General features: G+C 52.8%; 1 protein-coding gene and 1 long non-coding RNA gene across 3 annotated transcripts; one reads left to right on the forward strand and one right to left on the reverse strand.

Annotated features, from left to right (window-relative positions):
* Nucleotides 1–293: 293 nt before the first annotated feature.
* CA7 (carbonic anhydrase 7) lies at nt 294–9,416 on the reverse strand. Its single transcript, XM_036346968.1, has 7 exons — nt 9,281–9,416; nt 6,601–6,798; nt 3,266–3,384; nt 2,394–2,489; nt 2,216–2,278; nt 1,549–1,704; nt 294–1,063 (listed from the first exon to the last, which is right to left on the reverse strand). The coding sequence occupies exons 1-7, from the start codon at nt 9,318–9,320 to the stop codon at nt 941–943; spliced, it is 795 nt and encodes a 264-aa protein (XP_036202861.1). The 5' UTR covers nt 9,321–9,416; the 3' UTR covers nt 294–940.
* LOC118674856 lies at nt 8,566–12,196 on the forward strand. Of its 2 annotated transcripts, none has more exons than XR_004973723.1 (4): nt 8,566–9,133; nt 10,778–10,847; nt 10,935–11,057; nt 12,026–12,196. It is a non-coding gene; the product is annotated as an uncharacterized LOC118674856 (long non-coding RNA). The 2 variants fall into 2 exon arrangements; XR_004973722.1 differs by having other exon boundaries at nt 8,566–8,788.
* The last annotated feature ends 3,952 nt before the right edge of the window (nt 12,197–16,148 follow it).

The following is a 16,148-nucleotide window of genomic DNA, read 5'->3' on the forward strand; positions in this document are numbered from 1 at the left end:
AAACACTCTGCGCTCTCTCACCTCTGAGCTTGCACACCAGCTTCTTCCCTCAGCTTCAAACATTTCATTCCCTTCTCTCTGCCTTGGCATTTGTTTTTTTCACCAGATGAGGTAGGCTCCTCCATTTCTCTGCCTCCCATAGCCCCTGCCTGCCCTCCGTATAACCCTTACTTGCTAAGTACCCATGTCCCTCCCAACATACTGTGCTTCCCTCACCACTGTCGCCTCCCCAATGCCTAGAACAGAACTTGACATAGCACAGGCACTCAAGGGGTATTTGCTGCATGGATGAATGAATTTATTAATCATTGCATGGATGGATTGTCATGTAGGTGGCTTTGGTGGCTGGGGGTGGGGGGACGAGGGGAGATACTACATAAGCTGTAGCCAGTGCCTGCCCCTGGCAGCAGGTGGCTGGAGGGAGAAGGCCACGTCACCTCCAGCAGGCTGGGTGCTATTTTTTTATTTTAATGGCCTGGCAGTGAGGTGCGTGCATGGCGGAGGCCTGCAGAAGAGGTAATGCCGAGAGGGTATGCCCATCTCTAATTATTGCTTGAGTCGTTCTGGCAATGTCAGCTGCCCGCCCCAGAGAGCTGGGTCTCGTCCATCACAGTGTGAGCTCAGGGTGGGGCTGCCGCCACTGGCAGTGGGAAGAAGATCAGAGGAGGTTCCCAGGGACCTTTGGATCTTGGAGAACAGAGGCAGCTCTAGGCTTGGAACATGCTCAGCTCTTGTCCTTCCTGTCCCCCGGGGCAGCTGAAGAGTGTCTCCTGACTTGGGGATCCCATCAAGAAGCCTAGAGGGTGGCCAAGGAGCAAGCCAGCTGAAGAGGGGGGTCCACAGCACCCCCAGGCAGGGAGCCTTAGATGGTTTGGTGTCTGCTGACATGGAAGCCCTTGGGAAGATGGTGTCCTAGTGGCCAGCTGGGCAGCCGGGCAGCTCAGGCCCGGAAGGAGGCCTTGACCAAACGGCCCATCAGTGGCTGTGGTGGCCGGAAGTTGTTCACCATGTGGATCCTCTCGTCGTCCACTGAGGTGAAATGCAGGCCCCGAAACTTCTCCATCTTGAGGAGACAAAAGAAACTCAGGGCAGAATGGGGGATGCTGTGATACCCTCTGATCCCAGACACATCATCTGGCATACCTCTGCCTCTCCTCCCTCCTCTTCCCCTTAGGGTGTGTCCCCAATTCTCCCCACTCCTTCTCTCTTTGGGACCCCAGTCTCATTTATTTATTCACTCAAGAGCCACTGACCCTGCTTCACCTACTTCCAGTTCCAATCCCATCTAGTGAACACTTATCAGCAAATGTAACATTTAAGATTCTAACACAGTCGGCGAGATCTCAGGATCCAGGGATCTCCCCTCCCAGCCTGTGTCTACGTCCTAATGACCATCCATCAAGCCAACTCCCACCTAAGAATCTAAACGTTTATTAGCAAAAGATGGGAGTCTCCATGGTGGGCCCACAGGCTGTGGGTTGCTGGTTGGAAGAGTCCCACTGCTGGGGTGGACCCCGAAGGCCACATCCCTCCACCTGGAGGACTGACCTGCCTTTCAGAGATGCTGATGGGCTCTCGGAGCACAATCCAGGTGACGCTCTCACTCAGAGGGGGCGTGGTCAAGGAGCCGGGGTAGGTCCAGTAGTGCCGGCTGGCAGGCAGGAGGCAGTTGGGCTGGAAGCAGCTGAACTGGGCCGTGGTGCCCTGCATAGGGAAGGAAACCCAGAAATCAGCATAGACCTCCCACCAGGACCAGACCTGCAGCCCCCCTACCTGTTTCTGTCAGGGGGATCTAGGCTTCTCCTTGGCTCATGGATGCAAATAGTGGGCAAATGCCTGTGATCCCCGATGCCATCTCCCAGCCGGGACCAGGCCCTGTCCACCCATTTGCTCGTATGTAAAAGCTGCAGGAGCTCTTTGGCCACATGTCTTGTCCCTTGCCTTCAGCGGCCCTTAGTGGCACTGCCCGCGGGACAACCGTTAACGAATGTGACAAGTATCTTATCAATCCTCTACCCACCGAGATGGCACGCTGGGCACTCCATGGGACCCCTGACCCTGGTGAAGAGGAGTCAGGTGCAGGATGCTGCAGGCGCTGACCTGCCCCCTTCATCTCACCAAGAATGGAAGAGTGGATGGGTCTGCTCTGTGATGTAGCCTCTTCCCTTCCCCCACCAGGCTGCTCGGGGTCAGAGGCATGGACCCCTGGTCTCACCTTAAACCGAACCATGTAGAGTGCGTCTGTCAGACGGTTCATGTAGGGGTGTTCAGCCCCGATCTGTCAGGGAGAGGGTAGTGTGAGCCCGGCACCACTGGATTCTGAAAATAGGGGCAGTTCCAGGCCTTTCATGCCCCCCCCCCCACCCTAGCCCTGGGTAAACCACCCCCCTCACCTCCAAGAAGACACCGACCACAGCCAGGCCGTCAGGTGCTGAGGCCGCCTCCCCAAAGGTGCTGTACTTCTTGGCGTTCCAATGAACCAAGTGCAGCTATAGGGTTAACAACAGGCCAGACCAGTGCTCAGCACTCCCTGGGCCACAGGAGCTCAGAGCAAGGCTTCTCTCACTCCCATCAGACTCCTGGCTCCTCTGAAGGAAGGACAGGCTGCCCAACCGCCCGCCAGGGGCCTAGCTAGCATCCTATGTGGCCCTGGGGAGCCCCCAAAGGGCACAGAAGCATCTGCCCTGCTCTGGGCCCAACCCTTTCCTGAGCCCCAGGGAACCAAAGAGGAATCCGGCTCAGGCCCTGCCCTCCGTGAACTAACTATAAAATAGATAATGACCATCCAGGGACACGCCCTGAGGAAGAGGCACTTGCACTGAGTCCAAAGAATAATTAGGGGGTAATCAGGCGGAACCTTGGGGGAAAGGTATTCCAGGAAGAATACCTGGAGGTATGGGTGTGAAAGAGCCAGGTGTGGGCGGGGCTTCATCACCTGCAGTGCAGCGTGGGGACCGTGTAGGGGAGGAGGAGGCTCAGCAAGGCCTTGAATGCTAAACACAGTCCTTGAAGGCTTATTAGCAAGGGTGTGGCGGGACTGGATTTGTCCTGCAGAAAATTCCTTCTGGACACACAGACCCGGGAAGCAGTGGGCAGAGTTCAGGTAGAAGATCCTGGGCTGGGGGTAGGTGGAGGACGTTTCTCCCAGACACTGGGTGCTTGTCCTCAGTCTCTCCAGAACTCCATACCAGGCATCTGCCAAACTCCTGACTATCCAGTCCCCCACTCCTTCCCCAAAGGGATTCCCACTGAGGAGGGTCCTTACCTCGCAGGGGAATGACTTGCCGTCCACCATGTGCTCTGAGCCCACATTGTGCATCTGGCCCCAGTGGAAATGGAACTGCTTGAGCCGGTAGGGCCCATCCAGGGGGCCCCCAGTCACCACTGCGGGTAGAAGTGGGGCGTGTAGCAATCCATGTGAGAGAGTCCACAACAACCGGCAGGTGCTGGTGCCAGGATCAGGGCAGTACCCAAGAGGGAGGTACATTTTTCATTTGGAAAATTGGTTGGGCTAATTGGTCTTGGGTCAGTCTCCACTCTGTTCCCTGGGCCCTTAGCTGGGCCAGGGCAGAAGTCCTGGCAGCCTGCAGGTGGCAGAGAGTGTGGCACTGACAGAATACATCTCTCCATTCTCCCCATTCCTGACCAATTTTGCATGGAAGCTGGAACCTTGCCTCTAACCCGCCCCCCCCCCCCCCATTATCACTAACAATATGTCCCCCATGTCTGGAGCACTGACTGAGGATTAAGTCAGAAGGATTATTTTGTTTAGTTCTCATAGTAGTTCATGAGGGCTAGAACCTATTATCTCTATTTTGTAAAGGAAGAGGCCAAGGCACAGAGAGGGCAAGGCATTTGCCCAGGGTCACACAGCAAGGCACTGAGCTAGGAGATAAGCCTGCATATCCCTTGTAAGTCCAGAGCCCAAGCCCCTAATCACCAGGCCATGCTGCCTCCTCAGGACCTAGTGTTGTCCAGAGGCCAGCTCCTGAGGGTCCCCACTCTGGTGGCTGGACCCAGATACCTCCAATGGTGGGCCCCATTTGTGCTGGTTTTATGACTTTCCCACCCTGATATCTGGTGAGCTGGGGCCACGCCTAAGGCCTCCTGAGACTTATTGAATTTCTAGCTGAAAGGGATCTGGCAGTGGAGGGAGCTCCTGCCAGGCCTGAATGTGAGCCCCTGGATCAGGTGACTGCCCTGGGCTCAGAGTTCCACTAGACCTCTTCAGGATGGTGACCAGGCCAGGGCCTTGCCCCCTGTGGGCCCCTGGAGGAGGAGGAGGAGGAGGAGGAGGAGGAGGAGGAGGAGGAGGAGGACGAGGAGGAGGACGAGGAGGAGGACGAGGAGGAGAAGGAAGAGCAGGAGGGGGAAGAAGAGGAGGAGAGAGGACAATCCTTGCTATCTGTCCTGCCTTATCTGAGAAGCAGGGCCTTCAGGCTGAGCTCCCTGACACGGCCTGTGGGGACCTCCCCTCCCCCTCTGAGCATGCTCTACCTGGGACCCAAGTGTGGTCTCTCAGAGAATGAACTCCTTCCCTAACCCCTTGAACTTGGCTCCCTTGGCCTCTTGCTGACCATAAAACACACTGCCATTCACTGTGCACTTACTGTATTCTGAACTCCATAGGTGTCAACCCCCACAGAGACCTTGAGGGGGACACATGGTTATCCCAATTGTACAAATGTGAGACTAAGGCTCAGAAAAGTAGGTATTCTGTCCAGGGTCACACAGCTATTGAGTGGCACAGCTCCAATCATCTCTTCCCCCAAACCTACCTTCTTCCCACTGGCTCCCTGCCCTCTCAGGCCTGGGTGTTCTGGTAGGGGAGGGAACCCCAGCGGACTTAACAGTGAGCCCCTGTGTCAGTGGTTCAGGGGCATGCCCCTTGGGCCTTCTACCCCCACCCCATACAGTGGCCTTCATTGAGCTACTGAGGTCTGAATTGAACCCTCAGTGCCCTCCGTTTAGAAGGCACAGCCATATGAAAACTGCTCCTTCATAAACCTAACCTAAGGTTGGTTATCAAGAGCCCCATGTCCCTCTCCAAAGCTCTGGGTGAGAGGCTTCTCCTACAATTTAGTACCAGGAAATGCTGTTTCTCTTCTGAGGATCTGCTAGATTTGCTCCCTTCTGCAGCAAGAACTATAACTGATCCTCTTTTCCTTTTTTCCTAGCCTAGCAGGGAACTCAGAGCTAAGCAACTAAAATCAGTCCCATCTGACTTCCCTCCTCTTCAAAATTTTTTTTTTTAAACTTCAGAGAGGAAGGGAGAGGGAGAGAGAAATAGAAACATCAATAAGGAGAGAGAATGATTGATTGGCTGCCTCCTGCATGCTCCCCACTGGGGATCGAGCCAGCAACCGGGGCAGGTACCCTGACTGGGAATCAAATATGACCTCCTGACTCATAGGTCAATGCTCAACCACTGAGCCATGCCGGTTGGGCTGCCCTTTGATTTTTTTATTTGAAACTTAAGTTCCCTTGAGTGCTTTTATTATGTGCATGGAGGAGAGCGGGCGGGGTAGGCAGAGTTCCTGTCGCTTTCTTACACAAGAAACTCCAGCAAGTTTCCTCCTTGCCCCACTCCACCCCTCGTAAGTCTGATCATAAGGACACAATTCCTTCACGGAGGAGCACTTCTGAGGCCCTCTGCCTAGGAATTTATCATAAAAGAGCCTGGACTTTAATCCCAGGGCAAAGAGACCTTGGAAAGAGTGCCACGAATTCCTGCTGGCCTCACTCTGGCCCAAGATCTTGAGGTTGAATGTGGGCTGGAAAGAAGACCTTTGGAGTTGGACTGGCTGGTTTGCGCCCTCCCCAGCTCACTGAGTCTCTACTTGCCTATCTTTTTATTTTTTTTTAATCCTCATTCGAAGACATATTTTTATTGATTTTTAGAGAAAGAGAAGAAGGAAGGAGGGAGGGGGGAGAGTGAGATGATGTGAGAGAGAAACATTGATCAGCTGTCTGTTGTACCTGCCTGTCTCCACTGGGGATCAAAGCCACAACCTAGGTATGTGCTCTGACTGGGAATCAAGCCCACAGCCTTTGGTGTACAGGACGATGCTCCAACCGAGCCAGCAGGCCAGGGCACCTACTTGCCCATCTTGGAGGTAGATTCTTGAGAGGAATAAAAGCTGCCTGTGACCTTAGCAAGGGGCCTGGCACAGAACATTTTCGTTCCTTTCTCTCTGCTGGGCTTGGCCAGGGCACACAAAGAGGAGGGTCTAGCCTTAGGCCACACAGCCCTACAGTGATGGGGCAGGGAGTGAAGTGAAAACAAACCTGACCTAAAGCACTAAATAGAAGAGAAGGAAGGGAAGTAGCGTTTCTTGAGCTTCTGAGCATCTGCTGTGTGCCAGCACTACAAACATCGCTTCAGTTTTTCATTTTTCCTCTCTATGACCCTAGGGAGCAAAATAAGGTCTTATTACTCTCATTTTATGCCTAAGGAGGCCGAGGCTCAGGCCACGGCTTCACAGCTGGCGAGAGGTGGAGCCTTTCCCCCCCTACCGCATGCTGCCCCTCCTGTGCCTGCCCCAAACAGGGTTCGTTCCCCAGGTGGAGCGGTGCCAGGGTCTGTGAGGGGCCGCTTACCAGATCGATCGTCGCTGTCGTTGAAGTCCACCTGGACAGAGTGGCCATTGTTGGCAAGGCTGAGGGATGTGCAGGCCTCATAGGAAAGCTGCAGTGGCTTCAGGCTGGGCGAATACACAGCCTGTCTGGATATGATATTGATTGGTGATTGGCGGTCTCCCTGGGCAATGGGATACTGCTTGTACCACTGTGAGGGGCCTGCAGGTGGGGAGAGGGTAAGGACTCAGGCCAGCCCAGGTGTCTCCCGGGTATCCTTTCAGACCTTGGCCCCTGCTTCAGAGCTGTGTGGCCCGGAGCTCCAATCCCAGCTCTGCCACTTACCCTCCATTTCCTTGTCTTCGAAATGACCTCATGAAAACTCACCACCCAGAGCTGATAGGAGGCCCAGAGAGGTGATGCGTGGAAGAGAGCACAATACAGCCATAGGCTGAGGGGTGGTTCTGGGCAGTGGGTACATGGTCAGAGGGACCCCTCCCTCCCCAGGCATCTGAAGCTCCTGACCTGATCCTACCAGGAATCTGGCCTTTTCCTGCACCTTGGGTATGTTCGGCTTGCTGTTTGTGATAATAATAATAAAAGCTCCCATCATCCTGGCTTTGGCTGTGTGACATGCATTTGTTCCTTACAGCCACGTTGTGAAGCAGAAACCAAGGTGGTCCTCATTTCACAGAGGAGAGGACTGAAGACCACTCAGGTATGTGCACACATGCACTTGGGCACTGGTATAAACACAGCACATGCATGAACTGCTCCCAGCTGTCCTCCCCAGGCGTGTGCCTACCGATCCACAGAGATTCTCACATATGCACCCATGTGCATAGCGACCGGAGCTCACTGGGCCCTGAGCAGCGAGGCCCAGCAACACACATGTGTACAAACACACACATACCCTGCTGACTATACCTGACACACACATATGCACCCTTACCCAGAGACTGCCTGTTGCAAACCCAGACCTGCACTAAGGGACTACGGCAAAACACATGCTGGTACACACACACACACACACACACCTGCGTGCACACCCACACACCTGCATGCACACCCACAGGCACCCACCCCCTGCCTCCCAGAGGCTCCATCTGTAGCCGAGAGCCTTCTCCCTGGGGAACATCCTGAGATGCAGCCTATTTTTAGAGCTATTGCCGGCTGGTGCTTCTCCCTGTCTTTTGGCTTCTTAAGTTTTCCTGAGAAAATAGCAGCAGGTGCCAACAGAGCTGTGTCCCCAGTGGATGACTCAGATCGAGGTCCAGACTCACTGGGTTATTTTTTGAAGTCTCGTGAGTATGCCGCCTGCTGGCACCTCTATCCATTGTCCTTTTCTCCCTCCGTGCCCTTAAACTGGACCACCCAGGTCTGGGTGGGTGAGGGGCAGCAAGCAGTCTGAGGGTGGCTGGCCATGGGGCAGGCCTATAGGATATTGGATGCTCAGAGCGCGTGGGCAGGACTAGAAAGAAGGCTGGAGTTAGGGGATTCTGACTCTGGGGGAGCACACGGAAGCTGGCTTGGAGCAGGTGCTGGGGGGAAGATGGTCTCGTATGGGTTGTCAAGCGCCCCTTTTCTGCCTCTCTCTCCATCTCTGCTGGTCTCTGTTGCCTCTTTCTAGCTTCTGCATGCCCAGATCTGGAGTTCTCCCCTCCAAAAGATGCTCCTGTGTCCTTGGGGTCCCAGAGGGGGCCAGATATACCACAGCATCTCTCTAACTCCCTCTGGCCCATGGCAACCTCCTGACCCCAGATTGTAGTCCTCAACCCCCAGTGACTGCCTCTCCCCAGAGAAGGGGGGTGGGGTGGGGGTTGAGGAGTGTTCCTCCCCTTGCATTTGCCTTTCTCCCACCCCCACCTGCCCTGCCTGGGTCTACCGGCAGCCTGGATCTTGGGTCCTTATTGTTCACCCCAGGGAAAGGGGGGAAACCCTTACCCCCCCCCCCCATCTCAGCATGGTAGGAAAAGGCCCAAAAAGGAACTGACCTGCCGCAGACCCACACTCAAGCAGCCTGCCTCTGCTCCCTTCCTCTGCATCCTATGGAAACTGAGGCAGAATGAGGAGCTATTTTCCAGGTCACACCAGGAGGATGGTGTGGGCCACGCCTCACGCCGGGACGTGTTCAGACACCCTGCTCCATGGAGATACCCAGACACATACGTGGGCACCCAAATGATCCATTCCCTCCTGTACCTGCCAACAGGTAAGCGCCGAACATCCCTCAGGGAAACTCTCCCGGGGACGCTACGCCCTTGTCCTGGCGGAGCCGGACTCAGGAGATTCCTGCGCACTCCGCATCCCGCATCCCGCACCCACGTACCGCGCTCCGCCCCCGATCGACCTCCCTCTCCCCGCTGCGCTGGGTCACCTCCATCCCCAGTGCCCGCGAGGGGAGAGTGAGTGTGTATCGCGGCCGGCCCGGGTCCGAGTGCGTGCGGCGGTCGGGGGCTGCGCGGAGGAGGCGGCACAGTGCAGCTGGCGGCCGTGCGCTGGGGCGCAGCGCGGACTTTGCGCCAGGAGCAGGGGAGCCAGGGCTCGGGCTGGGCAGGTGGGCCGGGTTCTGGGGTGCTGGATGGGATGGGGGTCCCGGTCTGGCCTGAAGGGTGCGGGATTTGCGGGTTCGGGAAGCCCGGCCGGGCGCGAGGGTCAGGGGGCGAGTCGCCGCGGATCCGGGCCAGCCGGGGTCTGCGCCTACCGTCCTTCTGGCCGTAGCCCCAGCCGTGGTGGCCGGTCATGCCGCCGCCGTCCCGCAGTCGTGCACCTGCCGGCTGGACTCAGTTCCGCTGGCTCAGCTGCGGCTCCCGCCCCGCTCGCTGCTGCGGAGCAGCCTCTTAAAGCGATGGCAGGCGGAGCAGTTCCCGGGAGACCCGCCCTCCCCCCCCCGCCCCCCCCCGCCCCCCCACTCAGGGCGAGAGAGGCCGGCCCTGCACCGCCCCGTCCGCAAGCTAGTTGAGCCCCCAGTGGAGATGCGGGGCTAGGGGGACGTAAACCTCTCCAGTCCTGGCCTGGCGACTCTCCCTCCTCCCTTCCAGCACGTGTACAGGCTCTGGGAGGAGAAACCCGCTCGTGCGGAGGGACGCCCGGGACATTCCCTCCCCTCTCCAGGCTTGTCCCCAAGCAGTAAATCCCACCACCGAGGACCTGCGCCCTGGGCCCTGCGTCCTCTGGGTTTGGAGAGTCCCCTTTAAATTGCGAATTGCACTGACCATCGTGTCCAGAACTGGAGCTTCCCCCTGTTTGCCAGACACTGTGGCAGGTTCTGGGCCAAGCTTTGGGTCTATCCTGTTCTCTGAACCTCTCAGCTTCCCTAGAACATTGGGTGGTACTGCCATTAGGCCTCCTTCAGAGTAGGGGATGAGGCCTAAGAGGTGCAGTGACTTGCCCCATGCTACTAGCCAGCTAGTGAGTGATTCACTCCCAGTTTGTGTCATTCCAGGTACTGTGCTCTTTACCACTTCCCTGGGGATGGGGGCCAGTGGGTCCTGTGGGTGCAGGGGTCTAAGGAGCCTTGGGGGAGGGCAAGGGCTGTCCAAACCCCTAGCCCAGGAAAAGCCAGAGCCTTAAAGGCAAGTGGGACGTTTTGGCACTAACTAGCAGCATGAAGACAGACAGGTCCATACCCACCAGCTGGCTCACCCTTGGATCCAAGTTGCAGACCTTGCCTCCCACCCTCTCATTCTCTCCATTGCTTCTTCATTCTGTCCGGGACTCTGCCTGTCCCTGTGCAGCCCACTGTTTGTCCCTCCTTTTTTCTTGCCTCCCATGACTTTCGGCACACATGCAGGGAGCTCAGGCCCCTCAAACGCAGTCAACCTCATTGCCTGCCGAGCTTGGCCCAACGTTTTCCCACCCTCTAGGTCTGGGCCTTGCTGTGTCCTCCACCTGGTACATCCTTTGTCTTCCACCTGCTCGTTCCAACCTGGCCCAACCTAATTCATCTTAGGATGTGCCTTATGCCACGACTAGGGCCAGTGTGTGGCTACGATGAACAGATAGGTGGGTGGAAGGACAGGAAATGATCCCACCACGGTGCCTATACCCAACAGGAGTTAAAGGGCCATTTGTAGAATGTCTGCTGGTCTGACCTTGACCAGAGGAGACTTTTTCAGGCCCTGCTCTTGGCTGTCCTTGTGAAGGATTCTGCCATTCTGTCTGTCTGACTCCCCTGCATCTCCATGGCTGTCTTAATCAGTTCCCCTCTCCTCGGCCCTGAACCCCAGTTCCCCAGGAAGACTTGTGGAGATGAATTGACAACTTTCAAGGTAAGTCAGTGATTTCTCAGCCCTGCCTAGATACCTTTCTCTGACCCAGGAGCAGGAAGGGGCTCTTAATATAAATTTGGCCCTCAGGTGTGGACGGGGGACTCATGATAGAGATGCAAGAGTGGCCCCAAGACCAACAAATGAGAGAGAAGGCAACATTGCCAAGGCCCCAGGTCTCCAAGCCAGAAATGTCATCTTCAGACCAAGAAGGTGAACGCCTGCTTCCACGTGACCTGCAGCCTCTGTTCAGCTCACAGAGGAGCCTGCCTTCTCCTGGGGGAGGTGTCACACCCTCAGGACCTGTGTCTACTTCATTGACCCACTTCCCTCTCACAGTGACCCAGGCCTTCTCCAAATTTATTTACAGCATTAAAAATAAATTGGAATTATTTGTATAGTTTTGCATCTAGTTTCATCTGCACAGCACTCCTGGGGGGATTTCACCCCATTTTACAGATGAGGAAAGCAAGGCTCAGGGAAGTTTAATTATGGTGCATAGTGAGTGACAAAGCAAGGATGAAAACCCAAGGCTGCTGAGTCCCTTATTCAGTATGTCTAAAATCACAGGGAGCGGGGAGAAGTGGATTTTAAATTTGGTTGTCATTTGTGTATATATGCTTTGCATATATATATGCATGACTCTGGAAGGAGTTAAGAGAAACTAGGGAGGATATTTGCCTCCAAGGAGGAGAGAGGGAGACCAGAAGGGCGGGGGAGGGGGAGGAATAGGGGTGGGAGGGACACACTGTACCGCCTCCTCCTTTCAAAAGAACTAAAATGTGTACAGTTGACTCTTGAACAGCATGGGTTTGAACCGCACAGCTCCACTTATACATGGATTTTCCCCCCAATAAATACATTCAGTACTATAAATGTATTTTCTCTTTCTTATGATTTTTTTAGTAGCATTTTCTTTTTTCTAGCTTAGTTGACTGTAAGAATACAACATATGACACATATAACATACAAAATATGTGTGAATAGACTGTGTTATCAGTAAAGCTTCCGGTCAACAGTAGGCTATGACTAGTTAAGTTTTAGGGGAGTCAAAGTGATACGTGGAATTTCGACTGCATGGGTGTGGATTGGTGTCACTAACCCACGCATTGTCCAAGAGTCAACTGGATTACCTCTTTAACAACCAAATAAAAGTTGATCCAATTCTTTCCTTCCTGCAGCTTGACTATCAAAAATTTCCTCCCAGTGCTGGAGTGCTGGGAACTCAGGAAGATGAGAGGCGCCGATGGAGCCTGCCTGTCTCAGATGAAGCCCCAGTTGTCCCGGCAGCCATTCAGGTCAACTTGGTAAAGCCCGCGCCCTCATTCAGGCGCCTCCTGTCTCAATTACGTGCTGTCATTAAAGCTGAATTGATTTCACTGCTCTGGAGTTTACTCTTTGGTCTCATTGGTGTCAGTGGCTCCTGGATTTTGCTGTTTCTGGAGGAAGGAGAGCATGGGGATGTGAGGGCTGTGCTGAAGGGCTGGGGAGGAGAGCAGGAGCAGCTTGCATAGCCACACCTCATTCATAAAGCAACTTTGACCTGATCTCACTTTCCTTCTTGAAGGTACAGTGTTTTTGCTCTATAGCTGATACCTTGTCCACTACCTTGTCCACTTCAAGGGCATTCCTGTGAGCATTGGTTGAAAAAACAGGTGTCCAACTCTGCACCAACAAGCAGAATCATGCCTGCTCTTCATAGTATATTATGCACAGGACCAACAGGCAGGCTAGAAGCCCTATGGCCTAGAGATTCTAAGATCAGAATTATCATTTCTTGTGTGTGTGTGTGTGTTTTTTTTAAAAAACATTTCCACTCCAAGCATGTGTGGGGATGTGTGCAGCAAGCAGTGGGATATAATGATCCTAGGCTGTGGACTCAAGACAGATCTGGGCTTGGCTTCCAGCATCACTGGCTGTGTGACCTGGGGCAAGTTGCTTCACCTCTCTGAGTCTGTTTTCTCATCTGTAAGATGGGAATAGAGAGTCTAGAAGGCTAATAGTATAGTCAGGTAAGGTGATTCCTGGCACCAAGGATGCACCCCTGAGACCCTAGGACCTCTGTTCTTTCCCCTTTCCTTACCTTGTTGGGCCCATTTAAAACCCCAAACATTCCTTTGCCAATTATAGTGGTGGCAACTATTCACTGCAGAAAATTTGGAAGAATCAGAAAAGTATATAGAAGAAAATTTAAACAACTGATCATGTGACTCAAGAATCAGCACTGTTAACATTTTAGTGACCATCCTGCCTGGCTTTTTTGATACATATTAGTCATACTTTAAAAACAATCAGAATCACATGTATTCACATGTATAGCTTTGTGATCAGTTCCCCTCCCTACCCCCCTCTCACACACCCAAAGCCCTATGGTTAGCATTTTCCTGTTTGGTCAGCCTTGGAGAACTTGACACTTAACAACTGCACAATGGTTTAGTACAGTGGTTGGCAAACTCATTAGTCAACAGAGCCAAATATCAATAGTACAACGATTGAAATTTCTTTTGAGAGCCAAATTTTTTAAACTTAAACTATATAGGTAGGTACATTGTTATTAACTTAATTAGGGTACTCCTAAGGCTTAGGAAGAGCCACACTCAAGGGGCCAAAGAGCCGCATGTGGCTCTCCAGCTGCAGTTTGCCGACCACGGGTTTAGTATATGAGTTATTTCCAATTTTCATTATTATAAATAGCACTGCAGTGAACATTCATATTTATACATCTTTGTGTGTGTCTGATGCTTTCTTGGGATAAACTGCTAGAAGTGGGGTTACTATATCAGATGATATATACATTACCAGTAAGGCACTTAAAAATGTAAAGTAGTTTCAGAAACGCATTCTTTCATTCAACAAGCATCTGTTGAAGATTTATTAGACTGCCAAGTACTGGGCCAGGCATGGGTGATACAACTGTGAACATGACAGACCCACAGCTGTTTCGGGAGGGGTGGGAAAGAGAGGTAAATTATTGGTCAATAAAAACCAGGGTGAGAAGGGCTAGGATGGGCAAAGGGCAGGCAGAGAAGGTTAGTGGCCGAGGCCTGGGAGAGTGTCCTGGGTTGTGACTGATTCTTCCTGGCTGTTTTCCTATAGATTATAAACTCTTCTAGGGCAGAGCTAGCCCCAAACTTCCTGGGAGCTCGCTAATCCAGTCTCCACCAGCTGGGACCAACAATGATGGGTAACAAAATAGACCTGAGCTGGGTCTGGCCAGATCAGTTGGGGTGATTATTTCTAATCTCTACACCACCTCTTAATAGCTGTGAGACTTTGGAATTTTACTCACCCTCCAAGCTTCTGTTCTCTTGTCTGTGAACTGGGATGAGCAATAGTGTCTGTTCATTGGATCAGCACAAATGGGCACAAAATGAGGTGATGCACATCAAGGGCCTGCCTGGCATCTAAGTGCTCAGTAATGTGGGTAGGGGCTCAGTTTTCCCATCTGTTCAGTGGGAGATTGGCCTAGATTAGAGGTTCTCAACCTTGAGAGTGCATCAGCATCACCTGGAGGGCTTGCTCAAACAATTTCCTGACCTCATCCCAGAGTTTCTGATTCAGCAGGTCTGGGATGGGGCTTGAGGATTTGCATTTCTAACAAGGTCCCGGGTGATGTTGATGCTGCTAGTCCTGGACCACACTTTGAAAACCAGCTTAAATGAATGCAGCCATGGTTTCCTGTTCTGATACCTGATTCTTCGTCCTCCACAGTAACAAAGACTCATTCATGGGCCTTGAGTTCCCAGATGGCAGAGTTTGTATCGGTTCAATCCCCACAGCTCCAGCACAGGTGCTTTGCTATTATGGGTTGAATTGTATCCTTCAAAAGCTGTTGAAGTCCTAACCCCCAGTACTTGGGAATGTGATCTTATTTAGAAACAGGGTTTTTGGAGATGTATTCAAGTTAAGATGAGGTCATTAGGATGAGCCCTGATCCAATGCGATTGGTGTCCTTATAAGAAAAGAAGGACAGATAGAAACATGAGGGGAGAATGCCACGTGACAATGGAGGCAGCGATTGCAGTGCTGCAGCTGTAAGCCAGGGATTACCAGCAAACCACCAGAAGCTGGGAGGCAAGGAAGGACTCTTTCCTTCAGGCTTCTAGCTTTCAGAACTTTGAGACAATAAATTTCTGTATTTTTCAGCCAGCCAGTTTGTTACAGCAGTCCTAGGAGACTAATACATTGAGGGATTTATTTTTATATTTTACAGATACCACCAATGCAGATCTTTTCAAAATCATACATTTTAAAAAAATATATTTTTATTGATTTCAGAGAGGAAGGGAGAGGGGGAGAGAGATAGAGACATCAATGATGAAAGAGACTCACCGATCAGCTGCCTCCTGCACAACCCACACTGGGAATCAAGCCCGCAACCCAGGCACATGCCCTGACCGGGAATCGAACTGTGATCTTCTGGTTCATAGGTTGACACTGAGCCATGCTGGCTGGGCTACAGTTTTTTTTTCATAGGCAGTATGACTCCCCTGACCCCCCAAATTTAGGGATGTTTTCTTTCATGCAGTGCATAGGACTGCACTGAGCATGAGAAGCTAAGCAGTGAACTCTCACCCATCTCCTTTTGACCTTCCTACATTCCCTGGGCATATTTTATTATCCCTTATATTTCATCTGTCCGACTGGAGAAGGAAATGATAGCATAAGCACGTAATGTGCTGGGAGAGCCTCATGCCTTTGTTTCCCATCAGTTGTTCCATGGGTGCTGGGTAGGGGCCAGGGAAATCATGAGAGGGTGTGCCTCAACCTTGACCCCAGAGACAGCACCCGGGGGAATTGCATCCATCGTTACTACAGGATTACTGTCAAATTGTGTTTCCACCCCTGTCTACATCCCAGGGTAGGTTGGGCTTGGAGATTTGTGCTCATTTCCACCTTATTTCAGGCAATTATTAACCTGAAGTGGCTGTAGGGACTTAGTGAGAAAGGAATCCTGACCGCACTGCCTGCTGGTCTCCTGGTTTCCAGCGTCCTCTCCTTCCCTCTTCCTTATGGAGGCTGCCACCCATCCCCACAGGGCAGCCGTCCTCTTCCTGAAAGTGATTCTTTTCAGAAAGCAAAGGGCTTTAAATTCCTCCTTGCTTGTTTGTTCATGGTCCTCACAACTTGGCCCCTGCTGTCCCTCAAACCTCCTCTGACCACTCCCTACCCTTCACCTAACTCCCCACCCCATCAAACTCATTTAGTGCCTCCAGCCTGCCATGCCTTCTCTGCTTCCCCAGATGACACCCGCTGTTCTGCTTAAAACATTCTTCCTTGCCCACACCACACCAAACATTCCTG

This window comes from Myotis myotis, unplaced genomic scaffold (genome assembly GCF_014108235.1).
Source record: "Myotis myotis isolate mMyoMyo1 unplaced genomic scaffold, mMyoMyo1.p scaffold_m19_p_19, whole genome shotgun sequence".
NCBI classification, from domain to species: domain Eukaryota; kingdom Metazoa; phylum Chordata; class Mammalia; order Chiroptera; family Vespertilionidae; genus Myotis; species Myotis myotis.

Coding starts and splice junctions, on each gene's coding strand:
- CA7 (XM_036346968.1), bottom strand. CDS start 9,320: ATGACCGGCCACCACGGCTGGGGCTACGGCCAGAAGGACG. Junction 6,799..9,280: donor GGGCTACGGCCAGAAGGACG/GTAGGCGCAGAC, acceptor CCCCACCTGCAG/GCCCCTCACAGTGGTACAAG. Junction 2,490..3,265: donor GCAAGTCATTCCCCTGCGAG/GTAAGGACCCTC, acceptor TTAACCCTATAG/CTGCACTTGGTTCATTGGAA.